Source organism: Bactrocera dorsalis, chromosome 1 (genome assembly GCF_023373825.1).
Source record: "Bactrocera dorsalis isolate Fly_Bdor chromosome 1, ASM2337382v1, whole genome shotgun sequence".
NCBI classification, from domain to species: domain Eukaryota; kingdom Metazoa; phylum Arthropoda; class Insecta; order Diptera; family Tephritidae; genus Bactrocera; species Bactrocera dorsalis.
In genome coordinates this window covers 26,190,520-26,213,090 of record NC_064303.1, presented here as the reverse complement: position 1 = coordinate 26,213,090, position 22,571 = coordinate 26,190,520, and the positions used below count along the sequence as shown (strand labels likewise).

Genomic DNA, 22,571 nt, shown 5'->3' with positions numbered 1-22,571 from the left:
ATGACTGCGTTGCTGTCAACGTCAACATCAACATTTGCCGCCAATTAACTTTGCGCGTATAAATTCACAAATCCACAAGCGCAAGTATTAAGTAACACACACATACAAGCATCTGCAATTAGCGGTTTACTTTTGACCTGTTTTGTTGTTTACTTTTTTATATGCCTGTTGTCGGAGGTCTTAAAAACACCCTTTCACCTCCGTCTCCGCGCAATAGCTACTCTACAAAAACACTACATTGGAAGCCGTTACTTAAGAACGTGATTTCGAGAACACATAATTAACTATAAATTATCGGAGGCGACAGCTTGTGGCTTACCGACTGCGATTTTGACAACACATTAAATATGAGTGTACTTTTGTTTGTTGTTGAAATTTCACTAACATTTGCTGTCATTGAAAAATGTCAGAGCAAATGCGAAAATGTCAGAAGCAATTAGCAACTCTTTAGCTCACCGGTGAGACGGCTGTCGACCTACTCCAGCAAATTGATTGACAGCCAAGAGAGACACAAATTGTACACATGAAACTTTTTTGTTATTAATTTCTTTCTCATTTATTAAAAAAAAATCGGTTTTACTTTCAGCACTAATACTAACACCTTTTATAATTTTTTTTAAATTTTCATATATTTTTTAGTAAATATAAAATTTGCACTTAACGGTAGTTTTTGTTATTATTTTTTTTATAACTGTTACCATTTAATAAAAAAATTCAAAAAATTGCACGCATTCACCAAAATATCATACAAGTTTCGTTACTACAGAGCTTTGTATGTAAATATCCCTATATACATACATATGTATATATGTATGTATATATATATAGACATACACAAATTTATATATATATATATGCACATGCAAATGTGCTTTCTCGCGCGCTTCTGCAAAGTTTCTCTGACACTAACACTAAAGCACACAGAAATGCACTAAAGACCTCTACATACACACACACCACTGTAGCAGGTGTTGTTGTTATCAAATATTTCCGTTATAATTCCTTCCGTTGAATGTACCAGTTGTGTTGACAGCGCGACGATGACTGAATGATGCAGTGGTCCAGCGAGTTGGTACCAAGCTAAAGCCATGTGATGCATATAACAACAGTAACAAAAATGTGCTCTTTCGAGAGCGACTATGGTGAATTTCTAATAGAATAGCTTTTAGAGATGACGCGAGAACACGCGAAGGATGCTCAGAGATACCACTCTCAATTGAGACTCAGTAAAATGTTGAGAGCGAGCGCAATGCGGATAGCAGGATTGAGCGACAAGGATGCTTCGTGAGCGGCTATGTACACATCTCTACCTTATTCGTACAGTAGCAGGATGAGTGGAAAGGATCTTTCGTGAGTGGCTATATACATATGTATATCTGTATCTGTGTAAATGTTTATATAACTTACTCGTATATAGTGCATATTCATTTATATAATGGATATGTTCGTCATGCTTTGGACGCAATTGTCATTATTGATAGTTAATAAAACCAATAAATGACTTTGCATATTTTAACCCTTTCAGATCGGTCTGGGTTAACTAAAGACACTATAATTTCTGTTTTGAAATTCCAATCAAAGCCCATTAGAACAGAAATGTATCCTATCTCAACTTTTTTTTCTTAACGTGATTTTTTGTAAATGTTGTTCTAGCCATTCAAAGGTTAAGCTTGGTAAACATACCATCTTCAAACATTTTGGTATGAAATTAAATCATTTAATATCAAACTCGACATATGACTCGATCTATATGAAGTTCAGATTCTAAGTTCGAGGACTGGACTTTGGGAGATATTTTGCTGAATTATGTACTATACATATTCAAAATAATCCTGATTCTGGCTCTATTTTATTATAGAGAAGCTTTTTTCTCTTGAAAGTCCACAAGTAAATTTCTAATCCTTTAGTAAGTAAGCTAAGACATAATTTCCTACTCTTTTGTAAAACTGAGTCTGCTAAGGAAAAAAAACCTGAACTCATTCCATTCAAGTTTGAACTTATTAGCACAAATCTTTATTTATATCTCGACCCTCTCCTCAGCTTTTTGTAAACACAATTTGTCGGTCATCACGTCTCCGTTTGCATATCTCAATTAAATCATTTCGTCTATAGAGTACAGAATGTTGTGTTCGAGCTCCTCGAACGTTGCTGCTTGATTGGGGTAAACCTTTCATTTAACATATTCATGAAAATATTCTGGAACCATTTAAACGCAAGATCTTACCGGCCATTTGATCATGCCTTTTCTCTCAGCTATTCACATATGGTATTCATGATTAGACTTGAAATATAAAGCGGTGCACCGCGTCGATTTCATAAAATCGGTCAACATTGATGGTAACCTCATTTTCTGCCTCATCCACGAAGAAGATCGGATGATGCCGCCATACCACAATTCGCACCAAACAATAAATTTTTAGGGATGCATTTGCGTTTCCTGGACACACGAGGATCTGTTTGTTGACAAAGCCATTAAGCCAAAAATGGGTCTCGTCTGAGAATATGATATTTTGATAGACGAGGGTTTGAAAATTTTTAAGAAAACGTCAATTTTTGTAGTAATCTTGGATAATATGCCAAATGATTTGCCGATAAAATGCCAAATCTTTTGAACACATTAACAAAACTTAACACAAGATCACACAACAGGATTAAAGATCTATTTTATTGGTTTTTAATGTCTTTCTGTAGGAAATTTTATATAACGCTACGTCACTGTTGCTATCTGACTGCCAATGAGCCTGAACAAAAATTTCATTTCTCCGCAAAATATAAAATAAAATATACAATTATATCGAAAACAATTGTGGACAACGACCTACGACTGGCATCAACAGATCAGCCAGCGGCAAGGCCATCAAAACAAGTTCTTTGTTCGAAGTAAAATTCGTACTATATATATATAGTATATATACTTAACTTCAAGTAAATATATCACTATGTATGTATTAGTGAGCTGAGTGTATGAAAGTAGTTGAAAGTAAATATATTTTTGTATGTAGTATGTATTTTAATGTTATATACAGTAAACGTCATAGACTTACTATGAGCTTTACAGCTCTTACAGGAAGTCCAGAACCAGTAAGCACGTGCCATGAACGCAATAGTAGCCTATCAGGGGGTGAAAGTGTGTCCTAGTTGCGCTCGACCTTGTGCTCGAATTATGCTCTTAACTGCCAATTATGCGCAACTTAAATGTGTTTTGCAAAGTTAAGTTGGTTACTTAAACAATCACAATCCCTGCCCAGGAAAGAACTTTTCCAGTTAATGGGGTCTGGTTTTCGTGTTTGCTCAAACTTAGCGCACCTGTTTGTCTTTACTGGTTGCCTTTTGATGATAAACCTTTTTGTGAGATTTTTATGTGAGAGTGTGTTGCTGCTGTAGTAGGTCGTGCCGTTAAAATAGTTTATAAGTAACATTCATAGAAAGTCTTTAAAGCAGCAGCGGTGTTAACAGCTACAGCAACACTAAGAACAAAATAATAAGAACACAACAACAGCTGTTGCTAAATACATTAAAAGAAAGTACCCAAACGATATAAGCAAAACATGGAAACCCACTTAAGGGAAATATCTTTGCAAAGAAAATTTTATACACTTTTCTATTCACACTTAATTTACGACCTGTCTGCAGCATTTCTGACATATTTTAGCATTTTGCGACATAAAATTCAGTGGAGTCGTTGTTGGTTGGCTATTATATATGTGTGTGGTCTATTACGTTTATTTGCATTACAAATATTTTTGTATATAGCTGTTTTGTATATATTTTCATATACATAAGATAGAGTGTAAATGAAAAATATTTGGATATTGTTCCACCTTTATTCTTGACTTTCGCTTTATGCAAATTATTACTCTCTATAAGCATACTTTTAGGCACTTAAACAACGATTTTTCAATTTAATTAGGAAAACAGTTAGACAATATGCGTAGACATTGGATAAGAAGTTCAATACACATTAATCTGCCAACTGTTGTTTTGTCATATCCGATATCGAGTCATTCAAGTTTTATGAATAACTTTTAAATTTAACAAAATATCTTCACGAAATTGGGCAGAAAATATTATCTCAGGAAAAACCAATATCTTTGAGAAATTTTTTCAGGTCAGATCATCGTAGCACATACCTACCATACAAGCTGACGGATCAGAAGCAAGTTTTGCGGTATTCTGGATTCACTGCAATCGAAGTTTACGCTTATGCTTGTTGATATTTGTCTTGTTATTAGATTAGCTTACATATGTAATTAATACACTGGCTATTTATAAGATTTCAATTTTGATACAGTCTATTAATCAATTTAAGGCTTTCTGATAAACTAATTTTCTGTTTTGTTTTTGCGCTGTTTTCTAAGTCGATCTACTTTATTTACCATGACCTAAGGTAGGTCGAATTCTCCTTCGCATCGTAAATTGTAATTAATCAAAGTGAAAGAACGTTTAGTGGTAAGATGTCAAGATCAGCACAGAAAAGATCAAAAAAGTGGAAATGTCTCTATCACAAAGCATCTGATGGTTATCAATCAATAATATTATAGCTTCGTTCAGAAATTTAATTTGTGAAAAAACTTAAGAACTTTAAACTTAACATAATTGAAACTATTATTCCAATTTGACTTTTGAACGACGGACAATATTGAAGTTAGTTAGCTCAGATGAAACTAAATGGTAATCAGAAGTGGCCAAGTTCTGGTCCTTTTTCGATCAAAGCATGGTTTGGATTGACCATTTGTTGTTTATATCGATTGATATTAAGAGTCTGAAACCTCATAATATAAATCACCCTTTTGATCCCACCAAATACAAAGTGTCGGGGTGATCGACGTGAATTTGCCGTTGCGCCAAATAAAATAAAAACTATTAGAATTTGGATAACAAATCGGATGTGTGTATTTGAGGGTGTGTAATATATGTACATGTATGTTAATAAATACAATTGTGTGGGTTGGTATAATTAAGGGGTTATTTACATATATACAATATAAATATAAGTAAATTAATTAAACCTGATATGGGTACTTATTCCCGCGTTGATTTTCTGATGATTCTGTTGCTGTTGTTGCTCCTAATACTGCTGCTGCTGGTTGTTGTTGTAACTGCTGATGCTGCTGCTGTAAGGTATTGCGCCTGTATATGTCCGTCCGCTCTGGTGATTTGTTTTATTGTGTTTTTTCGTTTTGTTGGGTACTTCGCTGTTATGTTGGCGCTGTTGGGTGTTTTTTGCATTGTCCTCTAATTCGTATTTAGACGAGTTAGGAGGACAATGCAGGGATGTGTTCATTTGGTATGAACATCCCGGCCGCCTTGCAGTGTCTGCGAATAAAAAGATTTTTTAGATCTATTTTGAATTGGGTAAATGAGTATTTTTATCAACGGGTTGGAGGTATACTTTTGGGTTTAAATCGCACAAGCACCGGTTAGAGTCCAACCGAGTGCGGTGTTTTGTGCGATCACGGTGCTGTTATCGGGGTTGAATAGTCCGGGTTTCATCAATCTTGGGTAGATGTCAGCTCCCAGTTCCAACATGATTTGATCGTCTTTCCAGAATTTAGGGTCGGCTAGGACTAAGTGGTCGAACTTCTTAATGATTTCGCCACTTAAGTCACGATTATAGGGTCGGGTCGGTAAATCGTGCGTCAATAGGCAGTTAACTTCGACATGCCAGTCGGAATCAGTTAATGATCCTATGACGACTTTGCATATACGATGCGAGTCGAGGTACGTTTTTGGTAACCGCAATCTCTGCACCAGTTCTGATGCAATTACAGTCACCTTTCGGGTCGGGTTGATTATTGCTCGTATTTTATTCCATTTTCCATCGTGTTTGACTTTGACCATGACTGTTGGTATGAGGGTCGGCTTGGCCAGTAGCGTGGGTAGATCTTTTTGTCTGTGCAATCTTTCTTCGCTCTTTGATGATTTCGTTGGCTCTTTGCAGAACAACCTGGGGTGCCCATGTAGGGTTGAATGGTGTTCCCCATTACACGTGGCACATCGTTTTTTACTTGTGCACTTTTGGGTGGAATGCGATCTGGCCAAGCAATTGACGCAGTACTTGTGTTTATTAACTGCGTCAAACTTTTCATTGATGTTCATTTTGGTGAATTTTGAACAAGTTACCAGTCTGTGGTCTTTTTTACACAATCCACAGGCGACGTGTTTGTGTGTTCGCTTTGATGAACGGCTGATTGCACGCCGAGCCGTGCGATGAGTACTTCCTCGTTCTTCACGAATAGGGGAAAGGCTGATGGTACGTCGGGCCGTGCGATACGTATTTCCACGCTCCTCTCGAATGGGGGAAAGGGTCGCTTTAAAGCGATGTAGGCGTCTTGCCAGGGTTCCTTCGTCGGAGAGTGGGCTGATGCTACGGGTCACGCTGAGCGATCGCACAGTGAGTGTGGGGCTGCTTTGACGGCTGCAAATTGACTTCGTACTTCTTTGAGGGGCCATGTCACTATAAGGAAATAAGATTAATTATTTGGTAAAGTGACTATTTTGGTTATTGGGCGGGTAATTGTTCCCTGAGAGGTACGTATGTCAACTACTCTTGCTTTATTGTCGGCACCGAGATATGTTTTTTCGATGCGACCAAGTCTCCACTCATTTGGGGGTAGAGTTTCTTGACGTATAACTACCATATCGTTAACGTCTATGTTGCGTTGAGGGTATTTCCACTTATATCTTTTGTGGAGTTCTTTCAAATATTCTTCTTTCCATCGCTTGCAGAAGTGTTGATGGAGTATCTTCAGTTTTTGCCATCTTTGTGCGGTGCTTAGATGTGCATCTTCTAAGTTGGGTTCTGCTGGGATTAATAAAGGGGTACCTATTAAGAAATGGCCTGGAGTTAAAGGTTCTAAATTTGTTGGGTCTTCACTTAATGGGCTTAAAGGGCGAGAATTCAAGCAACTTTCGATTCGGGTTAAAAGGGTAGCTAGTTCTTCGAAAGTGAATTTCTGGTTCTGAGACACCTTTTTCAAGTGGCTCTTTAAACTTTTCACTCCTGCTTCCCAGAGTCCACCCATGTGTGGAGCTCCTGGAGGGTTAAAGTGCCAGTTGATGTTTTGGTGTGCTTCGCTAGTTGTTAGTTGAGTTTTCAATGACTTCATGAATTCTCGCCGATCTTTAACTAAAAGTTTAGACGCTCCAACAAAATTAGTACCATTGTCCGAATAGAGATCGGCGGGACATCCGCGCCTGGAAAAGAAACGTGCGAATGCGGCCATGAATGCGTTAGTGGTGAGATCACTTACTGGCTCTAAATGTATGGCTTTGGTTGCAAAACAAACAAATACGCATACATAGCCTTTTGTGATCAAACATGCTCTGCCGGTGTAATTTTTTATGTCATAAGGACCGGCGAAATCGATTCCTGTTGCTGCGAATGGACGGGTTAAGGTGGTACGTTCTGCGGGTAATGCTGCCATTATCTGAGTAGTGTTACGCTTTTTGTGCAAAACACAAGTTTTGCACTGATGAATGGTAGACTTGATGAGGGTTTTCAGCTTCGGTATCCAAAATTCCGAACGCATAAGTCGTAAGACTAGCTGGTTGCCGCCATGAAGGGTTATTAAATGGGTAAATTGGGTGAGTAGTTTGGCTAATCGACTGCTATAGGGTAGTATAATCGGATAACGCTCGTTGTATGATAATGCCGCTGAATTGCTCAACCGACCATTAACTCGCATTATTCCTTTGGGATCGATTAAAGGGTTTAGTGTCAAAATTGTACTTTTTTTGGGTATGCTGATTTTTTGGGTTAAGGCTTCATACTCTTCCTGGAAATACTTCTTTTGGGATAAAATAATTAGCTTCGTGCGGGTAGTGTTGAACTCTTCTGGTGTTATTTCCAACGTTGTGTATGACTGCTGTGATTTATTGGGTGACGCATTCGAACAGAATCTGAACAAATATGCTACAACTCGAATGGCTTTGGGTAAGGACGAGAATCTATCCAGGATATCCTCTTGTGTTGTGTTCACGAAGGTCCTGATTGGCCGGAGTTCCAGTGTTGTATCGCTTGATATTTTGGTAACTGGCCAGTGTTTCGGGTCGAGTGTTAGCCATTGGGGTCCGTGCCACCAGAGGTCATTGTTAACCATTTCCAGAGGTGTGCGTCCGCGAGTAGCTAGATCTGCCGGATTGTCTTGACTTTCGACGTGAGTCCAATTTTCGGTTCCAACCTTTTCTGCGATTGTGGCAATTCGGTGGGATACAAAGGTTGTCCATGTGCATGGGGGTTTGCTAAGCCATGAAAGAACAATTGTGGAATCCGTCCAAAGGTGAGTACGGTATTGGATTATACTTAGTTGGGGTAGGGTCGCATCCACTAGATTCGCCAGAAGAACAGCTCCGCAAAGTTCTAGCCTTGGTAATGATATAGTTTTTATTGGGGCCACACGAGTCTTGGATACCAAAAGGGTTGTCCAGGTATTTGCGTTTGTAGAAACACTGATATATAGGGCTGCTGCGTAGGCTTTTTCAGATGCGTCAGAGAATCCATGAAAATTGATGATCGCGGATGTCGAAAAGTGGGTCCATCGAGGAATTTCAATAAGATTTAAGGAATCGTAGTCCTTTATGAATATTTTCCATCGATGGAGAGTTAAGGGTTTCAAACATTCATCCCAATCGGATTTATCCAGCCAGATCTGTTGCATTATTATTTTTGCGGTGACTACAACGGGGCTGAGCCAACCAGCTGGGTCGAACAATTTTGCTATGATCGATAGTACTTCTCTTTTAGTATACGAGGTTTTATCCTGAATGGGGTTGATGAGAAAAAAGAACGCATCTTTTTTTGCATTCCATCTGATTCCTAGTGTTTTTGTGTTATTGGATTCTGGTAAACTGAGTGAGTTGGTATCCAATAGATGTTCCTGTGGGATTCCAGATAAAACTTTTGGGTCATTTGAGGTCCATTTGCGTAGAGCAAATCCTGCGGACTTCAAGGATGAAGTGAGTTCATCTCGTGCCAATATCGCTGTTGGTACGTCATGTGCTCCTGCAAGTACATCATCAACATACATTCCGTTTCGAAGTATCTCTGCTGCCAGTGGGTGGGTTCCTTGTACATCATCCGCTAATTTAAGGAGGGTACGGATAGCTAGAAATGGAGCACAGTTAATACCAAACGTAACAGTTTGTAATTCAAAGTCTTCTATAGGGTCGTTAGAGGATTTCCTAAATAAGATTCTTTGAAACGGAGTGTGTCTGCTTTCAACGAGTATTTGACGATACATTTTTTGTATATCTGCGTTGAATACGATTTGAAACATTCGCCATTTTACTACTAGGATTACGAGGTCTGCTTGTAGAGTGGGTCCAGTATGTAGTACATCGTTGAGGCTGTTCCTGTTCGAGGTGGGGCATGAAGCGTTGAATACCACTCGGAGTTGAGTCGTTATGCGATCCGGTTTAATGACTGCGTGATGTGGTAGATAATACGCTTTCGTATTATCCGCAGGGTCGTATTCAACTTTGGTCATATGACCGAGTTCCAAATACTCGTTGATGGCCTTGTCGTATTCCGCTTTTATTTCGGGTTTTCTCGACAATGACTTTTCATTTCTAAGAAATTGAGCTAGAGCTATGTGTCTTGAGTTGCCCAATTCTATGTTTTCTGGAGTTTTAAAGGGTAATGTTACCACATAGCGCCCATCTGAGTTTCTGTGGGTCGTATTTTTATAAATTTGCTCACAAACTATATCTGAAGTTGAAGGTAGAGGCTTCCTTGGAACTTCTTCAACTTCCCAAAATTGTGTGAGCAACTTGTCTGGGGTCATCTTATTGAAAAATGACATTATCGAGGGTGATAAGGGTTTTTCTGGTATGGGTCCGGATAAAATCCATCCGAATTCCGTTTCTTGGGCTAGAAGGGTCCCGAGTACATTTTTCCGTACACCACTGAGGATTATTTGTGGGTACAGGTCACTTCCGATCAATATGTCCACTGGTCTGGGTTTATAAAAGTGAGGGTCAGCTAAACTAAAACCGAAATCTGTACCAGTGATGATCGTATTAAGTGAGTGAGTGGGTAAATTATCGGTTAAAGATTTTAAGATAAACGCGTGTGTTGTTATCTTAAACTCCTTTCTTGTCGGTGAACTAAGGGTAAGTTCACAAATTTTGGAGGGTGTTGCCGAAACGGTGTTGTTCAATCCAGTCACTTGTGCATTTCTCCTGAACGTGGGTATGTCCAATTTTCTCTGGAATTTCTCTGAAACAAAAGTGGCTTCTGACCCGGAGTCGACTAGTGCGCGAGCTGTGAATATTTGCCCTTTGTATAAAACTTGGACTACAGCAGTACCTAACAAAATCTGCTTCCCACTAAAGTTTTGAGAGTCTTGAGTTTTAGTGGACTGTAAGAGGGTTGTGTAGGCTTGCGGATTTATATTGGTATTAAGGGTTTGGGAGGTACTACTGGTGCTTGGATCAAGAGGCGGGTTTGAGGCTCTTGATCCTTGCGGGGGGGATTGGGAACGGGTTGGTGTATCCCTATGCAGAAGTGTGTTATGTTTCTTTCTGCATATTCTACAAGAATATTTGCTCTTGCAATCTCTGAAACTGTGAGATAATGCAAGGCAATTGAAGCAATAACCATTATTTTTAATTGTGGTTATTCGGGTCTCAACATTCATTTGTAAGAACTTTGGACATTCTCGAATTGAATGTTGTGTTCTACAAAGCTTACAACTTTCAATGTCTTGAGGCTTTTTTGAAAGGTTGTTGCCTCGAACTGGGTGTGCACTAGCGTGTGAAAAATCCAGGGTCGAAGTTCCGGAAACATTAGCGTGAAATGTGTTGAACTTCCTGTCTTTTCCTTTCCTATAGGATCCACTGTCGGATTGGGTCACTGGAACGGGGTCAGTTAGATTTCCGACTGCTTCCAAAGATTTATATCGATGAGTGAGAAACGCGTCGAAAGTTTTCCAGGATGGTATTTCCGAGTTATCTTCTAGGGCGTCCTCGAATTGATGAAGTAGGGTTTTGGGTAATTTTAATCCGCATAAGAAGATTAAGATGGGGTCCCAGCTACTAGTGTCTATGTACACGTTGTGCAGATTTGTGAGACAATTGTTGACGGTCCTCTGAAGGTGTTTAATCGCGCTTCCACTTTCTTGGGTTGCTTGGGGTAAGTTGAATAAAATCTTCAATTGCGCGTTGACCTGAACTCGTTTGTTCTCGTATTGGGATACCAGGTCTCTCCATGCCATCAGGAAACCATCATTTGTTAAGGGTGTATTTTTAACAATTGCTCTCGCTTCTCCTCGGGTTTTTTGAATCAAATGGAACAGTTTTTCCACGTTGCTGATTTTGTGATTGTTTACGTATATAGCCGTAAACATATCTCGGAATGAAGGCCAGGTTGCGAAATCTCCATAAAATATGTCCGTATCACAAGGGGGTATATGTATTGAGGGTCCTATATCCCGCGATGTATATTCCTCTGAAACTCGTTCCTTTATTACTGGGGTTGGGGTCTTGAGATCATCAATAGCTTTATTAATGGATCCTAAACACTTTAAATATAATTGATGACCTTTTTTAAAATTTTCTTTGATTTTTGCAAAATCAATAGTTTCGCCGGGTTTTTGTGGGGTTCTACGAACGGCATCGTACGACTTGTTTGCCTTGTCGTATATCGCGTTGAGTTCAACCCTTTTTATTTCTAGGGTATAAATAGACTCATCTTCGGGTTGGGTGTCGTAATGTTCCTCAATGTATTCGAACAAATCGGAAATACAAAATTTAAATTCTTCCATTGCTATTAAAAATTCACTTAACCGGGTCGTAATAATTAATTAAATTGAAATAAAACAAATAATAAATTTGAAAAACAATTTCTTTATTTAAGCTTGAATTGGAATAAGTTAATAAGCAACGACTTTATTTTTTTATTTGCTGTTTATATTTTGAACCGCAAAATATAATGAGTGAAATTCCGACGAACGAAAAATTTCCTAATGGGTCGTTTGAAATTTTTCCTACTGGGTTTGTTTTTTTGCTTGCTCACACTGCACTTGCAGTCAACGTTAGTTCGTTGTTAGTTGAGCGGGTAAAACAATAAAACATATGTACGCGTAGGTACGGGTGGGTGCCAAAGCAACGCTATTTGGCTCTCAAAATTTATATGCGTATGTATGTATGTCAACGGGTAAGGTGCAAAGCGGAATATGGCAATAACAAAGTTAGCAAATACTTTGTGCTTAATACCGGTTAAGCAAAAGATTTACTTTGGAATAAAATATTAATTTTGTTTTTGTTTCACTATGCCGTTTTTATTCCGTTTTGCACTAATAAATTTATATTTTAAATAAATTTAAGTTTGAGTACTTACAATTTTTTCCACTTATGTGTTTGCTGTAGTTGAGTAGTTGATAGGGTGGGTAAACTCCTGAAGATCCGAAAGGTGGTTGTTGGGTGGGTGAATTCGTGTAAATCTTTGATGATCCGAAATACTGATCCAAACGCTGATATGGGTGGGTTTATTTTATTAGGCGGAAAATCCGGCTCGAAGGACCAAAATGTCGGGGTTGTCGACGATATATTTGCCGGTGTGCCAAATAAAATAAAAACTATTAGATTTTGGGTAACACTTCAGATGTATATATATATTTTAGAGTGTGTAATATATGTACATGTATGTTAATAAATACAATTGTGTGGGTTGGTATAATTAAGGGGTTATTTACATATATACAATATAAATATAAGTAAATTAATTAAACCTGATATGGGTACTTATTCCCGCGTTGATTTTCTGATGATTCTGCTGCTGTTGTTGCTCCTAATACTGCTGCTGCTGGTTGTTGTTGTAACTGCTGATGCTGCTGCTGTAAGGTATTGCGCCTGTATATGTCCGTCCGCTCTGGTGATTCGTTTTATTGTGTTTTGTTGGGTACTTCGCTGTTATGTTGGCGCTGTTGGGTGTTTTTTGCATTGTCCTCTAATTCGTATTTAGACGAGTTAGGAGGACAATGCAGGGATGTGTTCATTTGGTATGAACACAAAGCATTGCCTTCTTACCGAATCGATCTGTTTGTGCAGTGTACATTAAAATAAATAAATTTAACGCCAGTGACGAATGGATGCAAAATTGTTTTTTTCGTGTCTTTGGAGGAAAATTTCGAAAGCGTTTTTTGGTTTTCTATTTGTCTTATATTTAATTCATGTCGTACCCATTTTCAACACTTTTGGATGTTTCTAAAGATTTCAAGCTGTATGAAAGAGTTGCAATGTATCCGAATATTGGTCAAATTATCGTAACTGCGAGTCCTTAAGTGTACGGGCAATTTTAGCTGCCAAAAATACCGATGTTGTTGACTTAAACTGGAAAATTCAAAAGACGCCGTGAATTATCCAGTGAAATTTCTAAATTCTTTGGAGAGGATTGGTATGCCACCGTATTATTTGCGTCTCAAAGTTGGGTCTGTCGTTATTATGTTTCGCAATCTTCATGCGCCGAAACTGTGTAATGGAACCCGACTGATTGTGATGCACCTATGGAATACAAAGGGCAGAATGCTTGATTCTACGAGTTCCTTTGAGTTCTATTGATTTGCCATTTTAGCTCAAATGGATTCAGTTTCCAGTAAAAATTGCATTTGAGATGACAATCATCATTACATAAGGATAGTCGCTAGAAATGTATGGCATAAATTTGGAACTGCTATGTTTTTGCACGGCCAAAAGTACGTGGCGTGCTCACGAGTTGGAAAACTATCTTCTCTGTACATTTACGCACCGGAACAGAAACCAAAAAATGTTGTTTATCAAGCTGCGTTACATTGAAAAAAAAAAGAAATGATAAATTTGACTTTCTCTTCATTTCAAAACACATACATATGTAATTTCACGCAGGACAACGTCTGCGGTGTCAGCTAGTATACATATAAAAATTAATCGCAAAATGTGTTGCTAAGCGCATAACTCAACAATGCCTGGACCAATTTAGCCAATTCTTTTTTCTAAATGTTCGCTGAGACTCAAAGATGGTTTTTACGACGAGAAAAATTCGAATAATTGCCGGAAAACCCCTGAAAACAGCCCTTTTCTTTTTTCCATACAAACAAATGAATGTTTGTTAGTTAGTAACGGCTAGTGAACGACTGAACCAATCGCGATGAAATTTGCAGAGGTTGTTCGCTGTGGATCGGAAGGTTTTGAAATAAAAAACCATATGCTTTTCTTGAGGAAAAGTTGGAAAAGTGGACAATTCCAAAAAGGAACTTTTTCTCATATAATTTTTGAAGTAAAACTTCTTTAGGCGCGCTTGGCTTGGGGAGTAAGCTGACGAACGCGTAACGAAAAGTGTGATCAGGCAAACGTGAAACGAAAAGTGTGATCAGGCGAACGTGTAACGAAAAGTGTGATCAGGCGAGGCGAACGGTAATTGGCTTGGGGAGTAAGCTGACGAACGCGTAACGAAAAGTGTGATCAGGCGAGGCGAACGCAGAGAACGTATAATATAGAGAAGGCCTCCCGCGTTGCCAAATTTACGACATTTCATTTAAGATATGTACATATTAAAAGACCAAGCGGTCGCGCATATTCACGTACATACATATGTAATTATGTGTGCATGTAAACAAATTTGCAAGAACCAGAGAACTTAAAAGTATAGACAGAGAACATAAAATTTGTTAACATTGTATGTAAGGTCGGAATTCGCCTCGCAATTTTAGCATTGTTTACAATTCTCTCACATATTCTAACCGAGAATATGAAGAGACTCCCAACGAAGAATTTCGTTTTGCTTGTTTATATTTTGTTTCATTTTGACACCGAAAATGTGTACAAAATACATTATGTTCTCTGTCTCACATACGCAAGAATATGAAGAGACATAAATATATGTATGCATGAATATGAATATGAAGACATAAACACATGCATGCATGCTCTTTATGCAAGTTCATATAGGGTGATTTTTTAAGAGCTTGATAACTTTTTTTTAAAAAAAAACGCATAAAATTTGCAAAATCTCATCGGTTCTTTATTTGAAACGTTAGATTGGTTCATGACATTTACTTTTCGAAGATAATTTCATTTAAATGTTGACCGCGGCTGCGTCTTAGGTGGTCCATTCGGAAAGTCCATTTTGGGCAAACTTTTTCGAGCATTTCGGCCGGAATAGCCCGAATTTCTTCGGAAATGTTGTCTTCCAAAGCTGGAATAGTTGCTGGCTTATTTCTGTAGACTTTAGACTTGACGTAGCCCCACAAAAAATAGTCTAAAGGCGTTAAATCGCATGATCTTGGTGGCCAACTTACGGGTCCATTTCTTTTTTCCGAAGTTTTCCCTCAAAATGGCCATAGAATCGCGAGCTGTGTGGCATGTAGCGCCATCTTGTTGAAACCACATGTCAACCAAGTTCAGTTCTTCCATTTTTGGCAACAAAAAGTTTGTTAGCATCGAACGATAGCGATCGCCATTCACCGTAACGTTGCGTCCAACAGCATCTTTGAAAAAATACGGTCCAATGATTCCACCAGCGTACAAACCACACCAAACAGTGCATTTTTCGGGATGCATGGGCAGTTCTTGAACGGCTTCTGGTTGCTCTTCACCCCAAATGCGGCAATTTTGCTTATTTACGTAGCCATTCAACCAGAAATGAGCCTCATCGCTGAACAAAACACGCGCACGAAACACATTTCGAACCGAACACTGATTTTGGTAATAAAATTCAATGATTTGCAAGCGTTGCTCGTTAGTAAGTCTATTCATGATGAAATGTCAAAGCATACTGAGCATCTTTCTCTTTGACACCATGTCTGAAATCCCACGTGATCTGTCAAATACTAATGCATGAAAATCCTAACCTCAAAAAAATCACCCGTTACATATGCATACATATTTACGCACGTTGGAAGGCGAAGCTGTTACAGCGGCAAGGGAAGCGGTAACAATCGGCGATCGTTTGTTAGTTTCTTTCGCGTCTCGTCGCGTCAATGCTTCGACAGATTGATGTGCTGAACACATAGAACGCGACAGACTGCAAGCGCCATCTGAATCTGATATTGAAATACACACATTCTTAACGACACAGTTATTTAGACAGCTGCACAACTACATAACTGTGTCCATAAGAACGTGTGTATTTTAATATTTGACAGATGTCGCTTGCAGCCTGCCCCGCTCAATGTGTTCCGGGCGTGACTCTTTGAGTTTCGGCCATTGATTGTCCGTGACAACGGAGATGCGAAAGATGCGTGCGACACTTGTTATTATGAATGTATGGACATATGTATGTGGCTCGCATTTGTTTTCGTAACATACAGACATATGTGCCAAAGAAATAATATACATATGTATGTATGTATGTATGTATGTATATGCCATAGAAATTCTATTGGTACAAATATGGAAATGATAACGAAATAATGCGAATATGCACATTTCATGAAGGTCATCAATTTTCTTTGAAGAAATGAAGTTCATTTTGCACATCTTCACTTTGTAATAGTGGAAATAAATATAATTTATTTGAAATATTACTTTATTTAAATAAAAATAAAGAGAAATAAAATTAAAATAATTTTTCCCGTGTTTTGGACGATGGAACAAACATGATAATGGTAGTTGTTTACATGTCGCCCAATAACACAGTTAATAAAATCATAAAGTTTATATACAGAAGACTTATGATTTATAGTCGAGTAGGTTCTGAAGAACTAGGAGAAAACTATCATACGTTGCCACTAATCTTAGCAAGAGATTTCAATATCAATTTCGCATCCGAAGATGGACAACTCTTGAGAAACTTTCTACGAGATAAATTAGAATTACAAATGAATAATGACCGTAATGAGCCAACTATAAGACATGGAACAACAATCGATGCAATTTTTTCTAGATTTCTGTCTAATTTTAATTCTAAAATATATGTATCGTATTTCTCGTATCATAAACCTATTGTCTCGGTTTTACAATCAACCACAGTAATTACTGATGTACCCAATAATGAAAATAACGAATAAAACAAAAATATTAATTTACTAATGAAAACATAAAATAAATTTAAATATTTGTAGGAAATAAATACAGGGTAGGCCATTTAAAGTTGACCCATTTGTTTCTAAAAAAAAAAGAACAAAAGAAAACAATGTTTTTTGTTCATTTCAAAAATAATTTATTTTGGTCCAAGGGGATTTGTTTCAGCTAATATTTAAAAATTAGATCGCGTAAATGGGCACCTTTAGCTTTGACAGCTAAATGCACTCTTTTTTCGACATTTTCCATGACTTTGGCCAATGTTTCGGATGATATGGCGGCTGTTTCACGTCGAATGTTGGCTTTCAGTTGAGCTAAGGTCTTTGGCTTATTAGCGTATACCTTGGATTTCAAATAACCCCACAAATAAAAGTCTGGTGGCGTCAAACTGGTGATCTCGGTGGCCAGTCAACATCACCATTTTTCGGATATCAATCGCCCGATGGCCCATTTGCCAAAATTAAGACGTCGCGGATAATCAGCTGGGTTTAGTTTTTGTGCCATTTGAATTTTATATGGAAACATCTTCAAATCTTTATGAATTATGCGTCGGAGAGTGGTGCGAGAGATGTCTAATTCCTGAGAGCGGCGATAACTCGATGTCGATGGAGTCTCCTCAATACTGGCTCGTACAGCTTCGATATTTTCATCAGAACGTCTTGTGCGTTGTCTGGATGCATGACTGGCATTACTGAGATTACCGGTGTTAACAAATTTTGCGTATAAAGACTTAATTGTGTTCTTAACTGGAGCACTTTTCACACACTCTCTTTTTTTTTGTTTTGGTTTTTAATTATTTCAATCGTTCAAATTTGTGGTTTGCTTTCTTTATTCCGGCTATTCCAAAAAAAAAAATTATTGAAAATTATTCAGTGAAAACTTTATGTGTGTTTCACATAAAGTATTCAATTGCAGATTGAAATTTATTACAATGTGGTTTATGGACCTTGCGGACATCATAATTCCACTTCGGTTTGTATGTCTTACAATAAATGCACGAAACACTACCCATGTGGTTTTCTTTCGGAAACACAAACTGGAAATGATGGATAACCACTCTATTGGCGTCGCTCACCAAACGCAAATGGCAGAACATTCAGCATTCAATTTAGCAGAGTGAATATCGAAGTTGACAACACATGTATTGTACTATATTCACCATTATTGTCTAATTCATATTTAAAGCGCATATCAATGTTGAGTATTGCAGTTTAGTGTAATCGATAAAATTCGTTTGTAAGTACGTCACCAAAAAAAGCAACATGGCGGTTATTGGCCTTGAACGTGATGCGATCAACAAATATGAAATATCAAATGCAAATACTTTTGCAATTCATGAACGTTTCCTGACTGCTGTGCGTCTCGCATTGACGAGTTTTTTTCTCAAGTTTCGTCTGTGATCCGTTTGCGAGAACATTGCTTTATTCGAAAATATCTTGATATTATACATGGAATGCATCGTCGAAGAAATAGTTAGACAGAAAGCAAGGCCAACCAGCATATGGACATCCAGGTGCGTTCTCAACTAATGCATTAGGATGAATTTACACAATCCACCCGAAAAAACGCTTCTACCTTCGGTTTCTATTGATTAATGTACGCGGTTAAACTACACTTGAGTCATTGCATAGTGTGAATGGTAAGAGTACGATGTGTGCAACTTTTTGAGAAGCATGCAAGCAATTACAATTGCTGGAACATGATAATCAATGGAATCAAACGATGGACGATGCGTTACAAACTTCGAATGCAATTGAATTTCGCACAATTTCCGCGATGATCATTTCGACATATCAGTCTTCAAATCCACTTCAATTACGGGATACGAACAAAAACGACATTGTTGAAGACACTTTACATCGTATTCGCTAAGAATTGGAAATGGGTCAATTCCGGTTGATACTTCCAGTGGTTTGATATCAATTCTAACGTTTATCAACTTACGAAAGATTAACTCATCACGAATGTTCGGAAATTGGACAAATTATCGTAACTACGATTTCTTAAGAACACGCGCAATGTTAGCTGCCAAAAATATCGATGTTGTTGACTTAAACTGGAAGATTCAAAATCATATTCCGGGAGACTTGCACTCATACAAATCGATCGAATGTCTTGACAATGAAGACCATGCCGTGAATTATCTAGTGGAATTTCTAAATTCTTTGGAGAGGCTTGGTATGCCACCGCATCATTTGCGTCTCAAAGTTAGGTCTGTCATTATTATGTTTTGCAATCTTCATACGCCGAAACTTTGTAATGGATCAAACTGGTTGTGACGCAGCTATCGAATATCGGCAGAATGCTTGATTCTACGAATTTCTTTAAGTTCTAACAATTCGCCATTTCAGTTCAAACGTATTCCGTTTCCAGTGAAAATTGCATTTGAGATGACAATCAACCGGACACAAGGATAATCGCATAACGAACAGATATACGTGGCGTGCTCACGATTTGGAAAACCATCTTTTCTATACACCTGAACAGAAACCAAAAAAAGTTGTTTATCAACTGCGTTACATTAAAAAAAATTAAAAGATAAATTCAACTTTGTTTTCATTTCAAAACACATAATTTTACGCAGGAAAACGGGTGCGGGGTAGTTAGATATAAAACTGTAATTTATCACAGTGGATCGCCGTATCAACGGGCACCTGTGGCCAAAAAATGTTGAAAAATAGGGCGTGGCCTCGCCTTAATAAATTTAATGTACACATTTCTCAAACCATTAAAGAAATAACAAATAAATCGTTAATGTGAAAATGCTTGAAATCGGAAGATGACCCCACCCACTTCCCATATAACAATAACTAATTACGCCAGAAACAATATGTTTTACATTCAAGATGGTATGAGAAGTCTTTATGGAAATTAATAAGAAAATTGGACGATGGGTTTGTCACCGCTCATTTTGGTTAAATCACATATCTCGCGACAGGATCTATATTTACCCAATACGCCACTCTGAAATTTAAATTATTACAGAAGGTTAAGATTTTACGGTCTGTCGGTTAACTTTCGGAAACATTTTTATCCCTTATTTCTAAATCTTTATTAGGCCAACTTTTTATATGTCAGCAAAAAACGAAAGGAGTATAAGTGTCCTGAACTACATATTTTGACAGTAGCTAAAAGTTTAAAATACATCAAAAATTTTTAAATTTATATTCCAAGATTTTTTGAAAAAAGTAAAACTGTATATTTCCGTTGCGTGGTAAAAATCAATCAATCAATACCGAAATCATACAAAAAATACGAATTATAAGGAAAAATGTAGCTAAATATTTTTTTTTATTATTTGGCTCCTTACGATGTTTTAATGCCTATAACTTCATTTTCTCATAACCCGGACAGTGTACAGTATTTGAAAATTATAACGGAATTTTAAATAGGGAATTCGGAGTCAGTGGCCGGAACTTTAAGAGCGCTACACCCAATTTCTGATCGACATAATCATCCTGTCAGATCAACAATTGAGGAAGAAGCAAATCAGTCTCCCACACGTTTTCCTGAAGCGTTGAGCAACTCTTTGAAGTCGTTGTGCGAATTTTGTGAAAAGCTCCTTACCTACATCCTTACAAGATCAAATTGACGCAAGAATTGAATCCGCTTGATCGCCAGAATAGTCGTATGTTCGTGAATTGGATAACCGAATATTTTTGGACCGAATTGGATGATATGGACTTGCACAATTCCCAAACCGTTTTTGTTTTATTTGAAAAAAAAACTTTTGTAGCGTTTTTATTGAAAATAGTATTACAAATATATTTAGATGAAAATATAATTTTTTCTAGGTCTTATTTTATGAAAATCTCTTTAATCCTTATTATTGCTTAATTTGAAAAGTTTCCTCAGTTAATGTCATGTCAGCCAGCGCTGCTACTGTTGTGAATTATTATTTGCTACTTTACGCTACGCTAAACTTTCACCAGCTCCTTGTTGTCTCCTAGGAAAACATCAAATTAAGCTTTGTCAAGGATCCGCTCAACACAACCATAGCAGAGCACAACACAAGCATTTGTGAACAATCAACAAAGAGAAAAGTAAATGTATGCACTAAAATATCCCTTGAAACGCAAGCTTGAAAAACTCAAAGGAAATCCCCACGGTTCTAATTAAGCTTCTACCGCGGTGCTTCCACTTTCGAAATAAAAGCGTTTGAGCGACACAGTCGTCGGGTCCGCCAACTTGTTACTATCTTTAATCACATTGAGCAATAGTTAAAGCGCAGGTCGGAAATTTTGGATACTCTTGAGCTCAGTGTTCAAGTGTTCAACCTCAGCGGTGTTACGGATCCACACTGGAATGAAGTCCTGCTACAACAGCAACAATCGAAATTTTGTTACGCGAACTTCTGCTTGCTTGTTCCACATTTCGGTCGGTAGTCTGTTAGAGCACTTTTGCCAAGCGAAAGAGCGATGGTTGTTTTTGGGTGACTGACCGTTTGACTACTTTGGTCGCATTCTGATAATTCTAAAACTGATACTGATACTGCGATGAATAAATGGGAAGTTATATACTCGTAGCACCTCTTTACGAAGGTGAAACATCTGCTTCACGAAAATACTTATTTCACTGATTCGGTTTAATTGATTCCATTTGACACATGCTCAACCAGGTACTAAACGAATAAGAATCAAATTTTAAAATTTTCAAATTGTTTCAGTTCATTACTTTGTCAGATAGCTTGCAGTTTTACAGCCAAATAAGGAAAAATTATTAATTATGGAAGCAATTAATTAACCAAAATATTTTAACCAGCATGGCTATAACACCATATTGCACTTTAGAAAGTTCCTTCTAAAGCTGGGTAAGCGTGAGGAGGTTGAGGTAAATTTACGAAGCTTGTTCGTATCTACCGTAGGCCATTTAAAGTTGACCCATTTGTTTCTAACAAAAAAGAACAAAAGAAAACATTGTTTTTTGTTCATTTCAAAAATAATTTATTTTGGTCCAAGGGGATTTGTTTCAGCTAATATTTAAAAATTAGATCGCGTAAATGGGCACCTTTAGCTTTGACAGCTAAATGCACTCTTTTTTCGACATTTTCCATGAACTTTGGCCAATGTTTCCGGATGATATGGCTGCTGTTTCACGTCGAATGGTGCTTTCAGTTGAGCTAAGGTCTTTGGCTTATTAGCGTATACCTTGAATTTCAATTAACCCCATCAAATCAAAGTCTGGTGGCGTCAAATCTGGTGATCTCGGTGGCCATTCGACATCACCATTTTTCGATATCAATCGCCGGGGGGGGGGGGGCCGGAGAATTAATGCGTCGCGGATAATCAGCTGGGTTGAGTTGTGGTGCGAGCTGTATTTCACGTCGAAACATCTTCAAATCTTTTAGAATTATGCGTCGGAGAGTGGTGCGAGAGATGTCTAATTCCTGAAAGCGGCGATAACTCGATGTCCGATGGAGTCTACCTCAATACTGGCTCGTACAGCTTCGATATTTTCATCAGAACGTCTTGTCGTTTTGTCTGAATGCATGACTGGCATTACTGAGATTACCGGGTTTCACAAATTTTGCTTATAAAGACTTAATTGTTGTTCTTAACTGGAGCACTTTTCAC

General features: G+C 37.8%; 2 protein-coding genes across 3 annotated transcripts in view; one reads left to right on the top strand and one right to left on the bottom strand.

Annotated features, from left to right (window-relative positions):
* The window catches only part of LOC105224473 (Down syndrome cell adhesion molecule-like protein Dscam2), a 640,260-nt gene that overhangs the window by 101,352 nt on the left and 516,337 nt on the right, over positions 1–22,571 (top strand). The window lies entirely within an intron of this gene.
* On the bottom strand, positions 4,813–12,890 carry LOC125775853 (uncharacterized). 2 transcript variants are annotated; one of them, XM_049446888.1, is made up of 2 exons: positions 12,341–12,890; positions 4,813–6,457 (listed from the first exon to the last, which is right to left on the bottom strand). In XM_049446888.1, the coding sequence occupies exon 2, from the start codon at positions 6,451–6,453 to the stop codon at positions 5,401–5,403; it is 1,053 nt and encodes a 350-aa protein (XP_049302845.1). In that variant the 5' UTR covers positions 6,454–6,457; positions 12,341–12,890; the 3' UTR covers positions 4,813–5,400. The 2 variants fall into 2 exon arrangements, with proteins under 2 accessions (XP_049302845.1, XP_049302852.1); XM_049446895.1 differs by lacking the exon at positions 12,341–12,890 and having other exon boundaries at positions 4,813–5,316; positions 5,393–7,082.